The sequence below is a fragment of the Botryllus schlosseri genome, chromosome 4, assembly GCF_051294905.1.
Source record: "Botryllus schlosseri isolate E-star chromosome 4, Bs_hap1, whole genome shotgun sequence".
NCBI lineage: Eukaryota > Metazoa > Chordata > Ascidiacea > Stolidobranchia > Styelidae > Botryllus > Botryllus schlosseri.
The window spans coordinates 4,996,283-5,020,064 of record NC_137239.1 but is presented as its reverse complement, the minus strand read 5'-3'; the positions used below and the strand labels follow the sequence as shown (position 1 = coordinate 5,020,064).

At 39.6% G+C, this 23,782-nt stretch overlaps 1 protein-coding gene and 1 long non-coding RNA gene across 2 annotated transcripts in view; one reads left to right on the top strand and one right to left on the bottom strand.

Annotated features, from left to right (window-relative positions):
* The window catches only part of LOC145437892 (receptor-type tyrosine-protein phosphatase epsilon-like), a 37,700-nt gene extending 13,999 nt beyond the window's left edge, over positions 1-23,701 (bottom strand). Inside the window, exons 1-8 of the mRNA XM_080315275.1 lie at positions 23,637-23,701; positions 21,668-21,796; positions 17,781-17,912; positions 15,927-16,072; positions 8,983-9,112; positions 8,699-8,796; positions 7,922-7,992; positions 5,946-6,016 (exon numbers count right to left, since the gene is read on the bottom strand). Of these exons, the coding sequence (XP_080171401.1) occupies positions 5,946-6,016; positions 7,922-7,992; positions 8,699-8,796; positions 8,983-9,112; positions 15,927-16,072; positions 17,781-17,912; positions 21,668-21,760 (741 nt within the window). The 5' untranslated portion in view covers positions 21,761-21,796; positions 23,637-23,701. The remainder of the gene's footprint in view (positions 1-5,945; positions 6,017-7,921; positions 7,993-8,698; positions 8,797-8,982; positions 9,113-15,926; positions 16,073-17,780; positions 17,913-21,667; positions 21,797-23,636) is intronic.
* Positions 4,244-5,597, top strand: LOC145436883 (uncharacterized). The gene is made up of 2 exons (XR_013914464.1): positions 4,244-4,860; positions 5,345-5,597. It is a non-coding gene; the product is annotated as an uncharacterized LOC145436883 (long non-coding RNA).
* Positions 23,702-23,782: the final 81 nt, after the last annotated feature.

Sequence of the window (23,782 nt, the reverse complement as noted above, 5' to 3'; positions counted from 1 at the left end):
GCGACTCCAAGAACGGTGACAAAACAATCCGCAGCGAGAAAACATTGGCCGAAAAGGACTGCCCTAATGCTGACCGAAAACTTCGTTATAAATACAAAATACTGTCTTGGCAAAATTTTTACCAGCGGGATGGTATTTGTCTTCTGAGGTTCAGATTGCAAAGACAGGAACATTCGGCGCCAGTCATTTAGGCGCCTATGGACAATTAAACCTATATGTATTTTGTATATATAACGAAGTCTTCGGTCAGCATACTGGCATACACCTTTTCGGCCAAGGTTTTCTCGCTGCCGATCGTTCTGGCACACTTCTTGGAGTCGCATGTTATATGGCCTAAAACTTGATTGTATGTCTTGGTGGGTCGTGGCGCGGTAATGGCCCAATACTGAGTAATATAGGACGAAGAGAAGGACGTAGTTTATTTTTGTCCTTGATGTTTTTGCGGATATACACCGACTCATGATACACATACACACGATCTGCGCATATGCATACCATGAGTGCATGATGTGCATATGCCACTGGACAAGGAAGTGCAGATATAGCCTTTACGGCTTTCTAAGTCATGCACCAGCCCTCCATGCTATCCTAGTAATGCATGAGCGCCAAGCAGGGAAGCCATGGATACCAGTGTTACTAATCAGGTCTTTGGTCTGACCCGGCCGGGAATCGAACCCACGACCTACCGATCAAGAAGCCGGACGCTTAACCATTAAGCTATCTTGTCGGTATGAAATGAAACACGCTATCTTGTCGGTATATAAATAAGCGGCTACTTGATTTTGAAAAAGTTGCATACATTTTTTACAAAAATACTCCATGATTCATGCTAATTCACGAAATAATTTTGGGCCCCCTTCGAGCTCGCCCCCCCCCCCAATTGGGGATTTGGGGTGCGGCAGTTACGGTGCTGCATACAATTCCTGATCTTATTGTCCGATTTTTTTTTATGAATTTTCCAACATTTTCGCGCATCGCGCTGGCTCACTGAGCAGTACAATTCATTTCGTCGCAAAAGCGAAGAAATTGATTGGGAGTAGGTTTATCCTGCTATGGGAGCCCCAGACCCGAGATTTTTTTTGTAGGGCCTGACGAAGTGCTGTTTCATTCCTGCCAACGGGTATACGCCCGAAGATGTTTGTTATAATATTTAGGGGTCCTACCTTTTCAAACACACCTCACTCAGCTCTACCTGTAAATCTTATTACGTGAGCAGAGACAGGACAAAAATTGATAGCAACATATTGCAATTTCCGATAATATTGACCGATTGAAGCATGAATTATAGGACATTTTTCGCTCATGGCGCGTTTAGGCGGGAAAAGCTGACCCAGTAAACGGCCACAGAAGTCTGGTTCATCAACACATGGGGGGGGGGCTAAGACCAACGTTTAGGGGTGGTGACGAAGTTCTGTTACGGACCTACCAGCATTAGCATTATAGTCTCAGGGTAACCTACGTTTAAATAAATTATTGGTGTCCTGTTGTCAATGTTTCCTGTTATTTTCAAACAAATTTGGGGAAATTTGTCACAAATGTAAAAGACTCAACAACTGGAATGCGGATTCAAACTTGGCGTAGGATAAACCACATGTATACTATTAGATCAGGGGTGGGCAGTCTGTGGCCGTAGAAGGAAATTTGTGCCGCCGTCGACTCCTAATTTAATTAATGCGTGTTGGCGGCCGACGACATGCAAATTGAAATTACGAATTCACTCCCGAATTTCTGAGAGATTTTATTTGATCTTGAAATCTTCTTCGCACTCCGCGAAATTTATCACGACTGTATTTTTCGATTTTACTATAGAAGCGCGCATCTTAATATAAGCCGGAATCGGAATCATGTGTTCCTCACGAAGGAAATTTGGTTATGGTACTTTTGGACGATTTCAATATATTTCCACTATCGATACAATCGACAATCTCGATGTAGCGGATAGGTCAAGAAATAACAGCATTCAACATAATGACTAATAACTAGGGCGATTTTTTTGACCTGAAAAACAGAAGATTTTGACCTAAAAAAAACTGAAATTTGACCAAATTTTGACCTTACGTATGCAAATTAGGTGGTTTCGAACATAATGTCAAAATTGTACTACTTATCTTCATTTCTGGTCGGAACTGTCTGTCCTTACAAAGTAGATCGGCCTGAAAGAACGTTTTGGGCACAAAAACTAGCAAATTTTTACATGAAAAAACTATTGAATAGTATATTCATATTGAAATGAACCGGAATATTTTCGGCTGACACTCGTCAGGGGTAATCGTCAGCAACTAGTAGAGAATTGGAAAGAGAATGGTATATCAACAATCGTATCACAAAATATGACGTCATTTGTGTGACTTGGAGTCGACTTTTATCAAAATACACCAACCAAAACTCTGTCAACAAAACGAGTTCGTGTTCCACCTAAGAATAGTAGGCTTCTTTCATGCTGGCGACGTCATATTTTGTGATACGATTGTTGATATACCATGTTCTTTCCAATTCTCTACTAGTTGCTGACGATTATCCCTGACGAGTGTCAGCCGAAAATATTCAGGTTCATTTCAATATGAATATACTATTCAATTGTATATTGAAGTTCTGTACCTCCAAGAAGCCCATGAAAAAACTAGTATCTTAACGAAATCTGGCCCTATGAAGAATTCCAGTAGTTACATTACGTATTATGGTGGAAATAATTAAAATTTGTTGTAGTACAACGAACGAAAGATAGCTTACTTTCCTACGTTCTCGGGTAGAACGTGTTTGTCCCTACTAAGTAGCTTGCCAAGAATGGAGAAAGAACGTTAAACAGCAGCGGTTTTTTGCTGACAACACTGAAGTTGTGTGCACACTGCTGGTGACACACCGTCTTGCTTCATTCTGACAATGTTGTATGTATCACAATTTATCAGCTTGCGCTTCTTGATAGAAGAATCATGCAATGTCCAAGCTGTCTTGCTTCAGTTAGAATATTGCGGTACGTTGACCATAAACCATGTAACTGTTTGTTTCATTTGATCGTTTATGATTCACAATGAGCAGACGATGGGTCGTTTACAACGGCAGGCCTATAAAGGAGGCTACAAGCTGTAAAATATCAAGTGATAAGTTCACCGACAGGGCAAAATCTACGACACAAACAAAATTCAGAGGTCAAAAAATGTTTGAATTTGTAAACAATTTTGACAAATTTTGACCTAACACTACAATTTTGACCTTATTTTGACTTTTTTCCCTAAATTTTCGAAAGCCCTCCCTCCATCAACTCTACCGGTGAATCTGATCACATAGGCTGCGAAAGGATACATGTTTTATAGTAGTATGTTACATTGCTACTAATAATTACCGTTCGTGAATCTGAAGAATTTTCGCGCAATGTGCGACAATATGCTATCCCACCAACTATTCATAACATTGCCACTCACCACTTCGGTGTGTACAATAGGTTGTTGTGAAAATTAGAATAGTCCAGAGATCACAGGTAATGAATATGGAAAGTTAAACGTGGGTATTTTGCGTCCAGTTAGTTCATTACGGCTACGCCCTGGAATGCAGCCTTAGGCTACATAAGTAATTGAAATGTGGCCGTGATTAGCAAAAAGGTTGCACACCTCTATGATAGATTACGTGCTATTTCTGACATGACGATAAGTGAAGGGGTGGATTTTTTTGACCATCGCCAAGGAATGCGCATGTTCAAAAAGGTTGATAACCGTTGGTATGGCACATAAGAATGGGAGGTATACACGACCCTGAAAATGATCAATATGTAGAACACATAAATAATGGTATTGTGTAGCGCTAAGTATTATTTTTCTACAAATAACATCCAACTACACTGTAAAAAATCTGGTAGATTTACTGGGAAATCTCTGTAAATTTTACAACGAATTACCAGTCGCAGCCAATAACTGTGCGTAGCTTGTAATTTGACATTTTGATATGTAATATTACCTTAGTTTAGCTGTGAAGTCAAGTTACCAGAATTTTTTCGCAAAATTACTGACAGTTACTCGTAACTGCAGTTTACCAGGCTATTGGGAAGATTGATTAGCTTCATAATCGCTGCAGCCAATATATACGTGGATATGAATGTTACTGATATATCATTCTCGTGGTGATTTGACTTGATTCAACTTCGTTTGCGAAACTGGGGTCTGTCGTACGTAAATTGTTGGCCCTAGTACCAATTTCAGTATACTACATAGTAGGGTACAAGAAACAACTGACAATCGTAGCTAATGTGGTTACACCATAGCCATTATTTATATTATAAGGCTATTGCTATACGGCCGTTCTCGCTGGTTACATTCGCTGTTACGGATAGGGCTGATAAGTTAGAAAATCAGTTTAGGAAGTATAATATTGTTCGGGAAACTAGAAATATCAGCACCGCATGCTCAGTTGACCATTTGCTAATGGCGGACAAGGCGACCTGTACTAGGTTACAATAGGTTACCGTTACGCGTTACTGGTTTTCTGAGATTCGTGGTAAACAGCCAACGCACAACTGTGACATCACAAGCAGCGTCTCGTTAAGTAAGTACAGTAAGTAGTGAACAACACTTGGGATAAATATCAATTTATACGAAATTAGATGGAAAAGAAAGGAACTATATGTTGTGATAAATGTTTCTGTATGAAAGAGAAATAACCTAAGTCAAACATTATAACGTGGCCAGCAAATATTATTGGTGGCATGTCAGCGGATGAATACCACTTATTTCGAAATCGTTCGAGTGTCGTATCGTTGTCTGGCCATTATTGAGATTGGAGCAAAGGGTGGAGCGAAGCTTGTGCTTGAAGAAAGTGGACACGATCGTGGAAGATTCCTAGGAACGCTGAATGGGATACGCATCGTAAAAGGTACAGTACTACATAGTATTTCTTACCGTGAATATCTGCGACTGTGCAATGTGCACACCACTTTGATTTCATGATTGAAATATTTCATTCTCCGCATTCTGTTCTATTTTGGGATATTAGTCGACCTATATAGTGACCTGTGACAACACATACTCCGCCGCGAAGGAGTTGAAACTGTTGGCTTGTTTATGTCATTTTCGGGCCATAGCATAGAGATGTTTTCATCCACTGCTGGATTTGTTTGGCACACATGTCACCTCAAATGAGGAACCTTTTGCTTCAATACATTATATAAAGTAAGTCATGAATCTCTGCTATATCATGTACAAGGCGGAGCCTTCATTACACAATGTACCAGTACCGGTACTTCAAAACATGTTACCGTGTATTTTTGTTAGCCTATTTGTCTTAATAGTCTTTATAATGTCATGTCTAGGTTAGGAAATTTGCTGTATATAGCGACTTACTCATGAATTCTTTTTAGTGGAACTGCAAGATACTAGTTACACAGAAGGATTGAGGACGAGGAAAAGAAACAATTGGAAGTTTGGCCGGTGGTGGAATTAATTCACCTTTTCTTGCGACCACTCGTGTTACTGCATGTCTCCTAAAGATGAATTAGACCTCCAGCAGCAATACTTTTCCATCGATTACCACTTCATCGTGATATCATGAATGAATATACAGTTTGTTCCAATGTCGTTTTGGGAGTGTGAAGAAAATTTTGCGATATTTTAGCATCGGGTTGCTTTGCGATAGGTATGGATGTACGTGAATTTACAAGCTGGTATGTAATCCTGATTTAGGTAGGTAGGTAGGCGGTCTCGGTCTCAAATGTACAGGAGAACATGTAGATTGGATATACCGGAGGGGACTGTAACATTACAGTCTGGCGTGTAAAGTGAGATTACCGGACGAGTGTAAGTTGAATTTGCATTGACTAACGGTAATGTTAGATTACCACGAAATGTCTGGCTACCGTGCTTCCAAACATTTCGCGGTAAATCGAGGTTTTTATTTTTTACAGTGTAACAGCTCAGTATCACAATACATATATTGAAAATAAATATTCCAAAAAGCTTTACCTCAACGGCAGTAACGTCGATCGTGGCCCATCCTTCATCAGTTGGTTCGCCTAAGGACATGTTTGCTTGACCTAAAACGTATGCGCAATATACTTCTCTAGTTTCCATCCGTGTTATAAAAGAAACTTTGTGTTATTATAATATTTATCAATGGGGCGTAATGAGAAATAATTATTATCCAAAGAAACACCGCGAAAATAATGACAATACCGTTGTTCTAGTAGCCAACACAAGTCGGCTACAGCTGAACATCCCCTAATAACATTGCCTTAAATCAGGGCTTTGGAGCCGGAGCCCGGAGCCGGACCCAAGGAGCCGTGCATTTTTGCGGGAGCTGGAGCCGGAGTTGGAGCCCTACATAATATTCATCCGGATCCGGAGCTGGAGCTAGGTATTTGAGAGGTAGCTCGGGCTCCGACGTAATACGTAGGATACTATATTCTATAATATAGTATAGAAGCTATATGCAACAACCATATCTGCTGAGTTCACATAATTCAACAGCAGGCCTTCGCGAAATTAAGAATTTTTTACCTTTGGCGCTACCTTTTCGGACTAACCATGTTCCTGGGGATTTCACAGCATAGCATTCATATATTCAATGTTCAATTTTCATACATGAGTTCCGAACCTCGGTATGCTAGTTAACCCTGTGAATATTGTGGGTATTGGGCATACCCGCTATTTCATCATCATCACAACCTTGTTGGCCAATTGTACGGTTCCAAAATAATGATAACTATGTAGGCTATCATGCGTAATGTGTGAGAGGATAAAAACGTGATTTCGTTGCACAAGTCGATATGACGAGCACGAGCCGAGAAATTCCATGTCATCGTTGATATGAATCGGATGAGCAGATATTCGTTCTTTCGTGGTAGTTGTTTAAATCGGGCCGCGAAATTGGACAGTGTTATTGAATATGCAATTATGCATGCGAATTGGAATTCATTACTGCGTATGATCGTCATTCACTCCAGTAAGGATTTTCGAGCGTGAATAGGGAATGCCAGAAGAGTAGCCTAAAACGCCGTTACACTTCATGAAAAATTGTCGCGGTGCGAGCTACTCAATGCAATGTCATGACCCCATGATATTTTATGATGGAAAAAATTATCTGATATGATACGCGATTTCCAATTTGTAATCATCTGTTTAGGAAATTCATTCTTGATGTCTGCTTGATACTCTAGTATTCCCGGATTATCGCGGACTGTGACTTGTAAATGTGCAATGTGCATACTGCATAGTTCAATTTGTTATGGGCATGGGTCGGAACTGATATTTTAGTCATAAACATCCCAAGTGTCGCGGTTTTTTGGTTGGCCTTGTAAGTTCACAATCCGAGAAAATCAATTTCGATAGTATAACAGAATTTCAATAATATATAAGGGGAAATTAGCTCGCGGGCCACTCAAAACTTTCTCGCGGGCAACATATGGCCCGCAGGCGGTGGGTTGCCCACCCCTGAAAGACAGACAAATTCGATAGTTTTCAGAGCCGGAGTTGGAGCCGGAGCAGTGGTAATAATGCCTGCTCCGGAGCTGGAACAATGCAAATTTACGGCTGCTCCAAAGCCCTGCCTCAAATCCAAATATTTGTTGCAACAATGTTTGCTCGTCATTCCATACTTAAGAATTCCGTATAGCTTTATCCAGTGAAGAACATTTATCAGAAGGTCATATGTAATGGGGCAGAATTGACTCATAAATTCCGCGCTCTCCTAACCACAAGCAGATCGTAAATATTATGAGCGTTATTGTTTCGGGTTTATCCCATCACCACGATATACAAATATTTACCTGAGTAATGCTTCCTTCGAGACGAAAGACGACTTTTTTTTAGTCATGCACCAACAAACTTTGGATAAACTTACCAATTTTTCTCGATTTAACTCCGGTATTGTAAGTTTGAAAATTTTGAAATATTAGTCTCTTTTCAGATTCCTGAAATACGGTAACCCTACAAATATTTACCCTGGCAATGCTCCTGTAGTGTAAAACTCGAAGCTTCTAAGTCTTTGAGGAGATCGAACTCCTTCATAACCCTGTGTAAAACGAATATTTAATTCTATCCTTTCGGGCCGAACATATTTTAAAGATTTTCAATGCTCTCGATTGTAAAAATAGAATAAAAATCACTATAGATCAGATCGAATATGAGAAGAGTAATTCCGCTTTGTATCCGGGTAGGACAGCGGTTCCTAACGTGGTCGATTGTATATACCAATTGGGCGAAACTACCAAAGCGTACAATTGGGGATAATAGGGTGCGGTAATGTTAGAACATCCAGAGAACGGGAGGAGACAATTTGTGTCGAGCTTGATAAGGGGTGATGCGTTGTGCAATGTTGGGAACCATTATTGTGAGAGATCTGAATATATATGTCTCATGCTATCTGGCCTATAGAGAAAGAAAATGGAAGCGAGGTTGAGCTGACGTCGATCATAAACAGCGACGTGCCCAAAAGATTATTATTTTAATAACTGTAATTGATCAACATCCCTAACATTATATTACGATGTTTATCACTGGTTGCTATTTGAAAATACTGATCAAAATCGAAAGTTGTTTTGATCAACTGTGCCTTCAGCTATATTGCCATGGATTGACAGAGCCAATGTTAGTTCAGCCCCAATATTTGTCTTTAGGTGATTGTACAGAAGTATCGGCTACTCCAACTGACTTATCGTCTGTTATCCAGGGAATTAGTTCCTAAATTTTGCAATTGATAATATATCGTTCGCACTTACTCAGAACCGTATTTGTGAAACAGCTTGCTTCGATCCATATCTGTCTCTCCAAAATGATAATGCTCTACCAACAATTGATGAAGCATCTCATATTGCTCCTATAGCAATATCCAATTTAGTTTTCGGAACAGAATATGACATGATGGTAAATGTAATGATCAATAGAGTTATAGTTCATTCGTGATGTCTTGAAGTCTTTCGAATATAAGTGCCGTACGGTCAAGTACATAAAATACCGCGATCGCTATAGTGGTGATACATTGGTGTACTCCTGAGGTACTTACCACAGTCTGGACTATGTTCACCCGTTGTTTATTCATTTCGAGCACAGAGTCGTAAATGTCCACACTAGTTTTACTCTTATCCGATAACAAATCAAATCCAATGAATATGCCTGTTCTGCCAGCACCTGAACTAAAGTGAATAATAGGAGATGAGAAGATTCAATGGATATATTACGGTTGCGTTTAGAACGCGATATATGGCACAGAGTCCGTAGGCTACATATGTGAATCACCGCTCTGTGTTGGGTCGGGATTGTTGGCATCGGGTATGGTTTTGGTACTTCGGGCTTTGTTATGGCTTGACTTTTGAAAATATGACGTGCATATAAAGGTCTAATCCACTGGTTCATTATGTACAGGACAGTCCACATATTTACGGACACACATGCGCGATTGCCGGTAACAGCTAACTGCGCTGGAATCTATGTTGACCTATCGATAATTTCAATTGAAAGTGTCCTCGGAGTATGCCTAAATGTCGTATTTTTTGGGAATGTGTCCTCTTTTTCTATACGTCGAAAAATGTTCAAAATCACCAGTTTTCTTGGAGCTTCAAGAATTGATGAATAGTGTCCTCTTTATGAGAACTAAGAATATGGTATCCTTATTTTAAAGCAGGGGCGGACAACATACAGCCCGAGGGGTGGATGCGGCCCGCGACAAGATTTTGATCAGCCGGCAGACAGTTTCAGTTTCCTTACATGATAATGCGGCCAGCGGGTCTATAGAAATTTTTGAGAAAAAATGCGACCTTCAACATTAACAAGACGAAGCTGCGTTCCCTTTTAACTAACGTTCACGCGCATATAAATGTTATATACATCCGACATGCAGCCAGAGTTAAAAGAGGTTGCGTAGACAACTTTTATCGGCCACAGATGTCTTATTGAACTCAACAGCTATTAAAGTAGACATAGGGTCACCATATTTTGGGATTCTGAAAAGAGGACACTTCTTCAAAATTTACAGACTTTCAATGCTAGAGAGAAATTGGTCAATTTACTCCATATTTGAAGTTGGTTAACAAATAAAATACTGGCTCAGCTCGCGAAAGGTCCTCCGAACCATTACTTGAGTGCTAATTCCCTGTATCTCAGTCCAATTTCCACACACATTTAAACAAAACTTTAAAACAATGGGACAAATTATCAAAAAAGGGGTCATTTGGGCGTCCTCCGAGGACACTTTGAAAAAAGAGGACATATCCTCTTAAAAGAGAACTTATGGCTACTCCTTAAGAATACATATCGTTAACAAACTCATAAAATAACGACTCTGGTCTCTATGCTTCAAATTTGAAGTTTACATTAAATACGATTTTTATATAGGATATAAAATTTGCGATTAAAGTATCGGTTCAATTATTTTGGCCCGCCATGTACCCCATATCCGGCCGGCGGAGTCTGGAAGCTGCCCGCCCCTGTTCTAAAGGGTATATAGCAGTTTTGGGTAGTGGGGATTACGGACTCGAGATAAATCTGACGGGGGGAATGAAGACAAAAAGGTTGGAAACCACTGGTCTAATCCTTTTAATATTCACTCTAGATTTTGCATCAATACGGGCGGATTTATGACGTTCGATATTATTGACGTCGTTTCAGTGGAATGATTCGGCGCTCGTAGATATGAGTTATGACAAGAATATTGGCCAATTTACGATATCGATACCGAAATTTTACCAAGGTCATGGACATATTGTCATGAATATAATGGGTGGTGTGAATTAGCAACGACTTGCAGCAGTCCATGTTAATTTTAATCCAGATTATGATATAATATATTTTTTAATATTGAGATTAGTCCTGTACGTTCCTCGTTTATTTGTCATTTCCATGCAATCAGAATAAACTATCGATAATACCAGTCAACTGTTGACCCGGCATCACGAGTATCAATACAACATGAGATAGCGTATGGTGTTGGCTATGGATATTTTGTCAACTAGCTATTGAAATAGTATTTTTCAGACTATACTCAAAGTAAAGAGTATAGAGGATATTTTGACGAATGCTGTCACACCAAATCAGCATTCGTTTATTGAAACCAGGGATATATAGAACTCCGGGATGGCTGACTTCTTTTTGGCCTATACATAAGTAGGGCTATATATCAACCTGCAATCTACCTCGAAATCTTCACTTTTTTCGCAAGTTAGCGATGTAGGTGTTTATACAATCAGGTTCCTTGACCTTTCGCCGCCTTCCTGGTGAGCAAGCAAGACATTCTAGAAAACATGGGTCTTCCCATACCTCAACCTTTATGGTAAGCAAACTCAGACAACGTTGAATATCAGCAATTTCATTCAGTAAATCATGAATACAGTTGTATACTTCAAATTAACCTGAATTTACCGACAGGTAATACATAGAAAGGTGGATAACGAAGAAAATCAGTATTTTCTAAACGTTCAAGACATTGTTTTCCAAACTTTTTCAGTGCGGGTGATAATTTTGAAAAGTATTTGGGAGAAGTAATATAAGTCAAGCAGGAAAGAGTAACTATATGATGCTGAGACTTTTTGAATTGTAAATAAAGGCTCTTTTGAATACTACAACACGCCCAATTTTCTCCACTTTTTCGTCGATAGACATTCCTGAGCTTTATCGTCATTGGCTGTGCAGTAGCAGTACATCCCGAATCAAGCTTCTGAAGGGTTCGATACTAATTCGCAAGTATTGGAAACTATGTGTATTGGTGATACGCCCGGCTTCTCGATCGGTAGGTCGTGGGTTCGATTCCCGGCCGGATCAGACCAAAGACTCGAAAACTGGTATCCGCGGCTATCCTGCTAGGCGCTCAGCATCCACGGATAGCATGCAGGAGAAAAAAAACGGGGTGCAGACTAGGTGACCTTACGGTCGTATAGCATCTCCGCCGTCAAAGCATCACGATGGTGCAGGCGAAAAAGAATATCATATCTCTCGCTCTCTCCAGAAGATTTTCGGACATGATAACTGATTCAATGGACTGAGTAGATATTAAAAGCGTCGCTGCTGAGACACAAGACCCAAATTTCCAGATTGAAGCCAATATTTGAAGATGGTAATGCAAGTATTGTATAGCAGCATATCCACTGATGATGTGCTGTACAGGATGGAACGTCGCATTTCGTTTCATGAATCTGCAACAAAAATTAACAATTTAGAGATACAAATCAACCATAAACCCAATCTTTAAGAACAGCTTGATCTGGGGATTCAACCCAGTGGTGCTAAACCGCCAAATATGTTAGATTTTTATATCTCAATATTACAAATGCATGAAGCTGGACGCTTGTCCATTAGAGAATGAAACATCAAAGTTCAGATTGAATCGGATTTTTCTGCATGGTGTCGTAATACAGAGCTCATAGTTTACTTTGGTCTTGACGTACGTCACAATGATGCAAGTGTACGGAACGAAATATCCTACACCTCTTTCAGCAACAGTTATATGTGAAAGCTATAAGACTATTAAAAAAAGTTCTTTAAATTTGGACAGTACAATTTAGCGATCTTTAGCAGTGGAATAGAGCTGTGCTAGAAAACTGATAAGCTGCTGGTATTTCTTTCAAAAGCAATCAAACAGTCAAACTGACGTTGGTGGCAGAACCCTTGCAGAAATTCATTAGCACCACCTATAATATCAAAAGGCATTAAATGTTGTTTCCAATATTTAGTTTTTAGTTGCATACATTTGTCCTATATGCAATTTAGGTTGCAAGGTGTGCAAGATAAAAAAAGTTGAGAAGTGACAACCACTGATTTAACCGCCATAATATTCCAGCTATTAATTATAATGTCGACAAAATGCACACTGCAAAGTTGACAAAATGGCAGAATGATCTTTACTATAGTATAGTATAGCAGTGCAATACAGGGGGTAGAAAACTGATGAGCTGCTGGTATTTCTTTCAAAAGCAATCAAACAGTCAAACTGAAGTTGGTGGCAGAACCCTTGCAGAAACTTCATCAGCACCACATATAATATCAAAAGGTATTCAATGTTGTTTCCAATATTTAGCTTCTAGTTTCATACATTTGTCCTATATGCAATTTAGGTTGCAAGGTGTGCGAGATCAAAACGGTTGAGAAGTGACAACCGCTGATTTAACTGCCATAATATTCCAACTATAGAGTACAATGTCGACAAAATGCACAGTTGATAAAATGGCAGGATGATCTTTTCCATAGCGTAGTACCTCAAGCCATAAGCAGTTGATTCGCTCAACACAAACACACACACACGACAATATATTTAAATGGATTTCAATCCTTGATTTGATATAGCTCACCAGAATCAGACAAACTTACCCATGCATGCTGAGCAGAGGTCCTGGCTGTGTCGCAAGGATTTGACGAAAACTTTTTAACTGTGATGCAGTTTCAAGAGTTCAATCTTCCTTCGCCACATAGGCCTATACAGCATTTCCCCATTGTCACATCCTGACGATAGAGTTAACTTATCCATCATGAGGGAGTGGTCAACATCAAGTCGATTGATGTGATGAATAGTCCTGTCTCTGTCTTGTATCTTCAAAAGTTTCAGTGGCCAGCAAATGACTTGGCTATATTTTACAGTTCACTGCAACGGAGGTATCTTTCCAGTATAGTGGCATTTGATTACCAGTCATTAACAAACATATTCAATTATTCATGTATCACTAGTAGCCTATCGGTATCTGTAAAGACAGATTGAATTTAAATGGTGCCTGGACTGTTATACAATAGGCTTACCATATTTTGGAAATCAAAAAAAAAGACACTTTTTCAGAAATTTGCAACTTGCAAAACCGGAGCAAAATTCTGAAAAACCGGTTAATTTTTCCCACTTTGTGATCGGTTGACTAAAAAAAAAAAAAAAGGTCATCAAAATAACGTTTTTTACTCCACATTGCCAGGTGGATGACTAAAAAAAAAAGCTCATCTTTTCGCTCAGAGCTAAAATCACCGTTTTTCACTCCGAAATACCCGCCGGAGCTTCACTTCTGTGCCAATATGCGGCATATCACTCGCGATTTGCTCTAAATCTGCCTAAATTTTCAAAAAAGAGGACAAATCTCAAAAAAGAGGACAAAAGGGCGTCCTCCGAGGACACTTTCAAAAAAGTAAAAAAAGAGGACAAATCCTCTTAAAAGAGGACGTATGGTAAGCCTATTATACAATTATGAAAACTTCTAACTACTGTGTATTGTATTGTACCACTTAACCACTACCATACTCCAAGGGTTTGTATTTTACGTAAAAGTCTAAAATTCATCCTGACTGTTTGATTGAAATGCAACTTGCATACTGGTACTTAGAGGCTGCAGTTCTTGGTCTTTTCACCCTATAAAAACTATATAACCGTTTTCTGGGAAACCACGGGTCGGTATAGAATCATTAGGCTCGTTCGATACTCCTTTCCTTTCCTTTATTCTCCATCATGTTCTACAATTAGGAACGTAGCATGGATAAACTATAATTATCAATTAACCTATTACATAAAATCCTGACAGACGAAGTCACTCTAAACTGGCGGCAGTTACTGTACTGTACACTGTACAGCCTAGGACTTGGGCTTATTATGCAATTCTATAGCATCAGATCAGTCATTAAAAGCATAACGTAATCAATACTAAAATCATCCTGAAATGTAATTCTAAACATTTTGCTACATCCTGATATGCACTGACGCTTATCAATGTAGCAAAACATACTCGATACGCGGAGATATTCCGAATACCAGCGATATATCGTACCGGCATACCGATACCGGTGGTGCCGATAATAACCTGCAGCTGAAGCTACATAACCAATACTGCTAAAATGATCAACTACCTGAACATCACATGAGCCCTCTAGCTTTATAAACGTTAATATATTGATATCATCTACCACCAATCACAAACTAGAAAGGCAATTCCGAATCTCCAAGTCATGCACAGACAAAGCGCTGTCAACAATCCTATCTGCAGTGAGTGCGCGAAAATGACCCTACTTGTGTATGACCGCGATGACGCAATCGACGGAGTCAGCCATCCCGGAGTTCTATATATCCCTGATTGAAACATATTCTATCTATATTTGTGGTAGGCTATGTCAAATATCGATTGCACTCAGTTGCAAAATTAATAGCCTGCCACGAATATTTGCGACCATTATATTTATGACCTTAACAAAATTTTGTTGGATTTATTTATGCAAATTATGGATTTTCCCACATAATTTTGGACTCGTACTACTTAACTTCATTTTTGGTTGAAACTGTCTGACCCTACGAAGTAGTTTGATCTGAAAGAACTCTTTCGACGTGGATACTGACAAATCTATACATTAGTACAAATTTATTTTGACGAAATCTGGTCCTATGAAGAATTCATGTAGTTCCATCACGCATTATGTTGTAAATTTAAAAAATAGTACATCGAAGGATACTTTCCTACATTCTCGGTTGAAAAGTGTCTGTCCTTACTAAATAGCTTGTCAAGAATGAACACGAAGCACCCAACAGCAGCTGTAGTTGGTGACACAGAGATTCTCTTCATTCTGACGATGTGGTCTACATCATAATTTTTTATCATTTGTTTCTCGATATCAGTATCAATGCTCACGTAGCCTTACTTCGGTTAGAATATTGAGGTACGTTGAGCATAACATCATGTCAACGTATTTGTTCCATCTGACGATTTATAATTCTCAATAAGCAGACACTGTGCCGTCTACAACGGTAAGCCTATAAAGTAGGCTACAAGCTCTAAAAGTTTACCTACAGCACAAATATCTACGATAAAACGAAATCCAATTGGCAAAAAAATGACTTTGTAAACAAGTTTTACAATTATAGACCTAATGCTACAATTATATCAAAATTTTGACCCAAAAAGCAGAAAGCAATATGTCTACAATTTTCATCTCGTGACGTAAACGATCACCACAATCGCACAATTTATTATAGGGACACGCACGTTAACTGCCTGGACTTACTTGCAATGAACAACGATAGACCGCTTCCCCGTGTTGTTCAGCTGGCCATTCACATGTTTGTGAAGTCGTAAAAATGATGAAGTAGTCGGTGGTATGCCGTTTTCTGGCCATCTTTGATACAGGTAATGGATTACCGAAATCACCTTCTGTAGATGAGATAACCTCCTCTCGTATCAAGTTGAAATTATTGCGATTATGAAGGCAAGATAGAAGGCACCGAGTAATTAACTTTCTATTGACACTGCGACTACGACGTCACAGTACATTTAAAGGGGCACTGTACTCTAAAAATGATGAGGTCTCATATTAGGGGCAATACGAAAACAATTTCTGGCCGCAGCCATTTTCTTCAGAACGCCACCGTAATGGAGATGTAATTTATTGAATTTTTTAGAGGACTTTCAGGCTTCAGCTGCCGCGGCTGCGCGTCATAATTTCTTGGTCGGTTCACAAAATTTATGTCACGATATCTTCACCGTCGCACTTGCTCGAGGCGATTAGGCAATAACTTGAAGAACGCACTTTAGATATTTGTCAGCCGATATTATGATGGAGATTTATCTTACATGACCTGTCAGTTTAGTTACGTTAAGTATAGGCGCAAGGTACCGACGCTCAATTTACGATGGTAAGTCAGGAGTATTTGTGTGTGAAGCTTGTCATGATATTTGCCAGTTGACTGATGCCATTGTGGGTTGTATATTGATGCAATAAAGCTATTCCTACAACTGTAATTGTCAAGCTGTCATTTTACAGCGGATTACCAACTGCACATTGCACAACCTTTAGAGTAGCCTAGTGGCCTTCTGGGAGAGACAGACACGGGCAATTTTGCACCATTTACCCATGTCATAGCAATGATCTTTATACGATCAAGCTTCGTTGTTCAAGACACTAATGTATAGTCATTATTCAACATTAGAATATAAATATTTTATTCTCATCAAATTTCAAATGTAGTTATGAGCTGCCAAATCGCGTGGAGCATGTGCGACGGTGAAGTCATGTCATCTAACTGGTTAACAAATGACGCGCAGCCGCGACAGCTGGGGCGTTAAGGTCTTGTGGGAATTTCAATAAATCGCAGCTCCGTCACGGTGGCGTTCTAAAGAAAATGGCACGGCGAAAAATGTCTTTTTTGTTTTGCCCTTCAAATTGCGACCACGTCCTTTTTAGATTCCAGTGCCCCCTTCATTGGGCATGGCGCGTTTATTGCCACGAATGTTACGATGAAGAGCTTTGAAAACGACAAATGCACTGGAATGTGAAAGGCGTGTAATTGAAGAAGTAGGAAATGATTAGCACATGAATAGTTTGACATAACACTGCCAAGAAATATCATGTCATTTCAAGCGGAGATACAAAAGCAGAATGTCATAAGAGTTTGGTTCTTCTCGATGTCATTGCAATATTGAAACTAAAACATACGCGACGCATCTACGTTTTGCGTTTATGTAGTTCATGCTGAAATTAGGTTATAGCATGGCGGGTACGGTACATATAGTTTCAGGGAGTATGTCTTCGTAGGAGTATAAATATATGTATGATCAAATAATCGCCCAATTTGAAGAAAATGGATAGTTTCTTATCGACTTCTGTCGAGCAATGTTTTTTATTGCAGAGAGGGTCCTTTCCTGTTATCGGACTTAGAATACCTGGATCTGGGCCCCGATTCATCGTATCAGAACGGATTTCGTTTTCGATAGAAAGTAAACCGCCTTTTGTACTTGCCTTATTGTCTGCGATTGTATGGAAGTTTGTAGTCAATCAATACGCTACGGGTCAGTAATCGCATCGATTGACAAGCGGTACACAGATTATTGATTGATTGATCGATCGATTGATTGTTCTTACCTGGCCGTTGGCTTTGACTTTGAGCTCCGTCTTTGCAATGCCATCCGACATCTTTTCGCCTACATTGGTTATTCCATAGGCCCCATAACTGACGTCGCAGTTAAGAGCCGGCCAGTATCTCTCGCATTGTGTCTAAACATGCACAAATATTCTAAACCAGTGGTTCTTAACCTTGCCCCCAGCGCCCCCCAGGGGGCGCTGGCGATTTTGAAGGGGGCGGAAGCGCTTAGGGGGCGATATGGGGGGCGCTGGGCTCAGGGGGCGGTATGGGGGGCGCTGGAGAAAAATGGCCTCGCAGTAGACTAGTAGAGGATGTGGTGGTAGGACATATCCTTAATGAGTATTCAGAGCAAATTAACACCGAAAACTTCGTTACATATAGCCTTCAAAATACATATAGGTTTAATTGTCCATGGGCGCCTAAATGACTGACACCGAATGTTCCTGTCTTCGCAATCTGAACCCCAGAAGACGAATTCCATCTGGCAGGGAAAAATTATATGTCAGTGAAGAAATACCAATCTGAAAACGTGTGCGTCTTTTAGTTTAGTACGATTGGGCGACAGGGATATTCCTGTTGGGCGATATCCCCGTTGAGCGATTCTATATTTTTTGATATTGCAGACAGGGGGTCATGAAATAACATCATGCAACGAAGTCATGCCAACGGGTTCGCCCGCCCGAATATGTTTCATTATTAGTAACGGGCCCTACAGTTTCCAAGAAACCTCACAATGTTCGCTTTAAGTTTTGATGAGTTTGCGCACACTCAACAACTCACTGCGCTGACCCTTGGACAACAGTGCGTAACGACTAAAAAAAGGTAATAACTTCGGATTAGTTGTGCGAAACGTAGATTTTCTGTGCGCAGAGACCGTGTCAGCAGTGCGCACGTGCGCAGCTTAGAGGGAACATTGCACCTCACTCAGCTCTACCGGTAAATGTGTTTACGTGAGCAGAGAGATGATAAAAATTGATCTCAATTTACATGCAATTCCCGATGATATTGACCAATTTATTCATTAATTAGTGAAATTTTTCGCGCTTCGCGCGACTAGGCCGGAATAGCTGCCTCAGTAAATGGACACCTAATGTAGATACCTAATAGGCTATCAGCAAATAGCGGACAGCCTAATGGGGGTCTGGGAGTGAAGTCCCCCGGAAGTTTGGTTTATCACCCGATGGGGGCCCTGGACCAACGTTTTTTGTTTGGAGGGGGCTGACGAAGTGCTGTTACGGCCCTGGTAACGAATAATTGTACCTGCGGGCACGCCCGAATATGTTTAATTATTAATTACGTGCCCTATATTTTCCTATACAACAGATCATTCAGTGCTACTGGTAAATCTGATTACGTGGGCTGAGAGGATAAAAAGTTTATAGCGACTTATATATGTAATTACCACCTATTCATTCATGCATTATAGAAAATTTTGGTACCTAGGGTGACCAGGCCACACAAACTTTGCTGACCATCAAAATCACGATATGGGGTTCGTGGGGGCGAAGCCCTCAGAGGTTCAGTTTATCACGCTATGGGTGCGCAAGGCAATCGTTTTTAGGGGGTTTGACGAAGTGCTGTTACGGCCCTCCCCCTTACTCATTGTCTTTATTACATTCCTTACAATATGAAGTTGGGGGGGGGAGGGGCGCTGGAGCACGATAATTTTTGAAAGGGGGCGCTGGAAGAAAAAAGGTTAAGAACCACTGTTCTAAACTGTTTATGTAGAAGACATACAACATGATGATTGATGAGCTTTAATGTATCTTTCTATATGCGTTAAGAGCGATGGACACTGGTTTACACTGAAGGCGAAGGTTATGTTTGTTTATTATCATTTCGAGCGCCTCATTACGCCTCACCATGCTTCATTACGCTTCGCCTGTTTTTTTCGTGGTGCAGGGAGGCGTACAGCGGTGGCATCTGGAAATTGAATGAGGTGGTAGGTGGTCGCGATACCGGAGTCGTTGAGTAGACGTAGCGAAAGATATGTATAGATATTAGCTGCCGCTTTTGGCGTTGAAATTACTCTACGTGATCGATTCCAAGGAAAAGAAAAGGCTGGCGCACCCAATATTGAACAGACGTGAAACTGCAAGTTTATAGACACAGTACCGATGAGCCAATATGGAACCGGCGTGTCTTGTGCACACTGCACAGTATACCATATATTTTGTTCACTATATATAGGCGTGACAGTGGGAACCATCTTGGTACACCAAACACATTAGGCTAAACGTACCAGGATTCCAACCTGACCGGTTTGGTCATATTTTGTCATGTCCAATAATGTTGCTGTGCTATATAGGACTTGCTTTCATCTAAATTTACCGTCGCTATTTTGAATTTCTAATGCAAAATTGCCTATGTCCAGCATTTTAGAGTGAACTAGGCCAACGGTCAATCTTGTCTGTCTTGCTGGCACGTCTATTTTGTTCATGCTATTGCTGTAGATCTATTTTGTGCATGTTCAATATAAAATAAAAATTATTGTTTTGGATAAACCTGCATAACTTTAATAATTGAAATTGTGATAAGTGCCGGAAAATCCTTGTCTGGAACACTGTTCTATATCCTTGTTTTGCAGATATTTATGACTGGCGTCTTCTATCAAACAATTGGATTTTCGTATGGAATGAGCAAATCTGCTGTTGCAGAAATTGCTCAATTGTGGATGTATTCCAACCTTGATTTATGACAAAATGAATAGACAAAGGTAGATCATGAATTCAACATGATGTGTCATTACAGAATTGCATTGGATTGAAAGCATGTTATGTTGCAACTTACAAGCACCCATCAGATTGGCCATCTCTGGCTCAATATTCTGTAATTATGAATAGTATATTGTTAGTGTGCTATTCGGAGTACGGTAGATGAAGTGATTCACATATGGTCGAGGTGATAGTTCAGTATTTACCAATTCCAACTGCAACAAACATATCATATTCATATTGAATCAGGAAATGTGTTGTTACACAAATTGTTATATGATAAAGTGAAAGGTAAAAGACAGCTGATGAATTCAGCATGGTATAACATTTCCGAATTGCCTTGGGTCTGTAATAAAAATGCATTGATATGTTTAAAGCAACAGCAAATTTTGGCTCATTATTTTTAAACTATAAAAGGTATATTAGTATGTCATTAGCAGTAGCTGATTCGTCATACAGAAATTGTTGGCGTTGATAGATTTTGTGATCAATGCGATAATTCATCATTGTCCAATTTTACTCAAATACTTTATAGAAGAAAAAAAATCGTTCGCAATCACCATTTGAGACCAATTTCCATATGAAGTGTCAGCATGAAAATGAGTGCACAGCGTACAGTACATGTCTGTTGTATTATTGGATAAACTGCTTTCATATTACTCCTGATGCCGTAATGTTCTGAATATTAAATTCAATTGGATTTGTTATATGCAGTCGGGGAAACTGCTGGTAAGGAAGGCAAACGGATTAAATCACAATGAAATGCTAGTCATCTTGCTGATTTGACCGAAAATATCAGTTTTGAAAAAATTGTATCTTCTTCGAATGATTAATATGTTGGTGGAAGACTGTGCGTCTTTGCATACCGTGCCGGGAATTACTTCATAGATTCGATCAATCGCTCAGTATCCTTCGACTAAGTTTGCATAGTGGCACCTATTGCACCATACTAGTAATGAGTAGTAACCGGGAGCTGGGAATGCCTGTTTACGACGGAGAGCGATCTCACAGGTCATGCGTGGCTGCATACGATTTACGCTGGCAGTGTGAACTTCAGCTTCGCTTAGGTTAGCTTCGTTTGGCTTAGCATAGCTTACACTCTGTGTAAACCGCCATTAAGCCTGGTCATTGTGAGCCAAGCTAATAACGAAGCAATGGTATGGGTTACATACCTTACCATTCTCTTGGCATTTTGTCAACATCACAATCACCGTACATGCCTGTTCCACAACCATTCGCCAGAAGTCAATGATTGTGTTTCTCATCGGTCCTTGAGTTGCAATGATTACTTTGTCACAGCCCTGCATACACGATAATCAACAGCGTGACTGATTTCGTCAGTCCAAGTAGTATTGATAATGAAGAGGTATCGATATACTCTTCTTACAAATGAAATAAATACTGGGCTAAGTATTCGTGGAGAAAGGCGGATGAAGAAAGGCATTAATAATAGGCAGCATGTAGTAAATAAAATTATATTAATGATCAAAGATATACAATTAATCCGTTGAAATTTTTACACTGGTAAAAGTAGAACATTTATTAAAATATAATTATAGTGTAGCAAACACGACGTCATATAGGCAATAAAAAAGTTCTCCGACCACTCTTCATTTGTGTACTTCTGTAATGCCGTGAATCAAAGTCGGAAATTCTAAAAATACTGTTATTATGAAGTAATATGACGATAAACAAACTCATATAGGTAGGCAGTGAGGTAGGTTTCAAAATATAATCTTTCTGTGAACTAGTGTCGAGCGAATCGAAAAATTCTTCAGTCCTACTCCGATCCTGTTTGCTAATGCTCTATTCCGACTCCGGTCCGACTCCTAGCCCGTATTCTAGAAATGACCATGATCCGTTCCGAAATACTCCGAAAATAATTATCTACTAACAGGCAGAGGTGGTCAAAGTAGTCAAGGAAGCTACTCAAGTAGAAGTAGCGACGGAAAAATCTACTCAAGTACAAGTAGAAGTAATTCTGCCATAAGCAACCAGAAACTACTTGAAGTAGAAGTAGAATTGACCGAATTTAAATCTACTCAAGTAAGTAAGTAGTTTTGAAAACAGTCTTAATTCGTTCGCATGGACTGTCAAAAGCTGCAAATTGAGCTATGCGGAACGTGCAGAGAGCTTAATTCGTATTGTTGCATCCCATGAGGTATCAATATTCGACAGAATAAGCATTCGTCCGCATCATGGGATGCAAATTATAGTATTGATATGAAAAGGTGATACTAAGTTTTTGTTTAGTAGAATACTACGTTTTAGATAAGGCCCCAAGTTTAGGCGAAGAGCAGAACGGAGAAGTTGTATCGGATACGTTTTCAACACTATGCGCGATTAGTATACGTTATTACCAAATATTGTGGATCGTAAAACTTATACTTAGTGTAACTTTATTTTCGGAAAATAGAGGCATTACTACAGTTGCGTTTATGCTTCAATATATGTTCTGCAGACAAAAAAACTGAACGTAATTAGAACTCAAAGTAAGTAGAATACTCGGAATTGAATGTGAAATACAAATGCCACTTCTAAAAAGCGGAAAATATATTTCATGTCTTTTGTCCATAAAGCTTCAAAGGTGATCTACTAAATCAGGTGTAGCGTTCAAAAATGCCGGATTTTCCAGATTAGCTGGACACGTCATGGGCTGCTAGATTAAGATATGATATGTAATTTCTATATTGAAAAACGTTAGTTTCAAACGTTATGGTTGGCCTTATTTACTGTCATGAAATATTTGATATGGGCGACAATGCGGTGTAAACGGAACCAAGCAATCCGGTACCTAAATTATATTCACTGATTCACTGATTCAGTTTCGTGACAACATATTCGTCACGCCATTACTACTGTGCGCGAAGCGCAACAAAATATCTGGGCTCTACTTGACTTTTATGAACATTAAATGTTGCTACTTCGTGAGAACAGATCCGAAATTTCTCAGGCTATCTTCCGTATTGGGGGATTAAACTACAGCCACTTGACAAACTGAAAATAGTGAAAGTAAGTAAGTAGATCACAAAATATTACGATGTAGAAGTAGAAGTAGAGAAAATCAGATCTACTTGAGTACCCTTTTAATGATAGATATTGAATCACACATGCAAAAACTGGAGACTATCGTTATACTACCTTTATGTAACTTGCGTTGATGTAGCTGTCACGACATTGACCCTTCAAACGAACCCGGTTGGTATCGTCTGAAAAGAGTAGTTTGAATTTTTGATTGATCAGTGAGCAAACGGAATGCATGCAAGTTATGCTTGCAACGAGAGGTG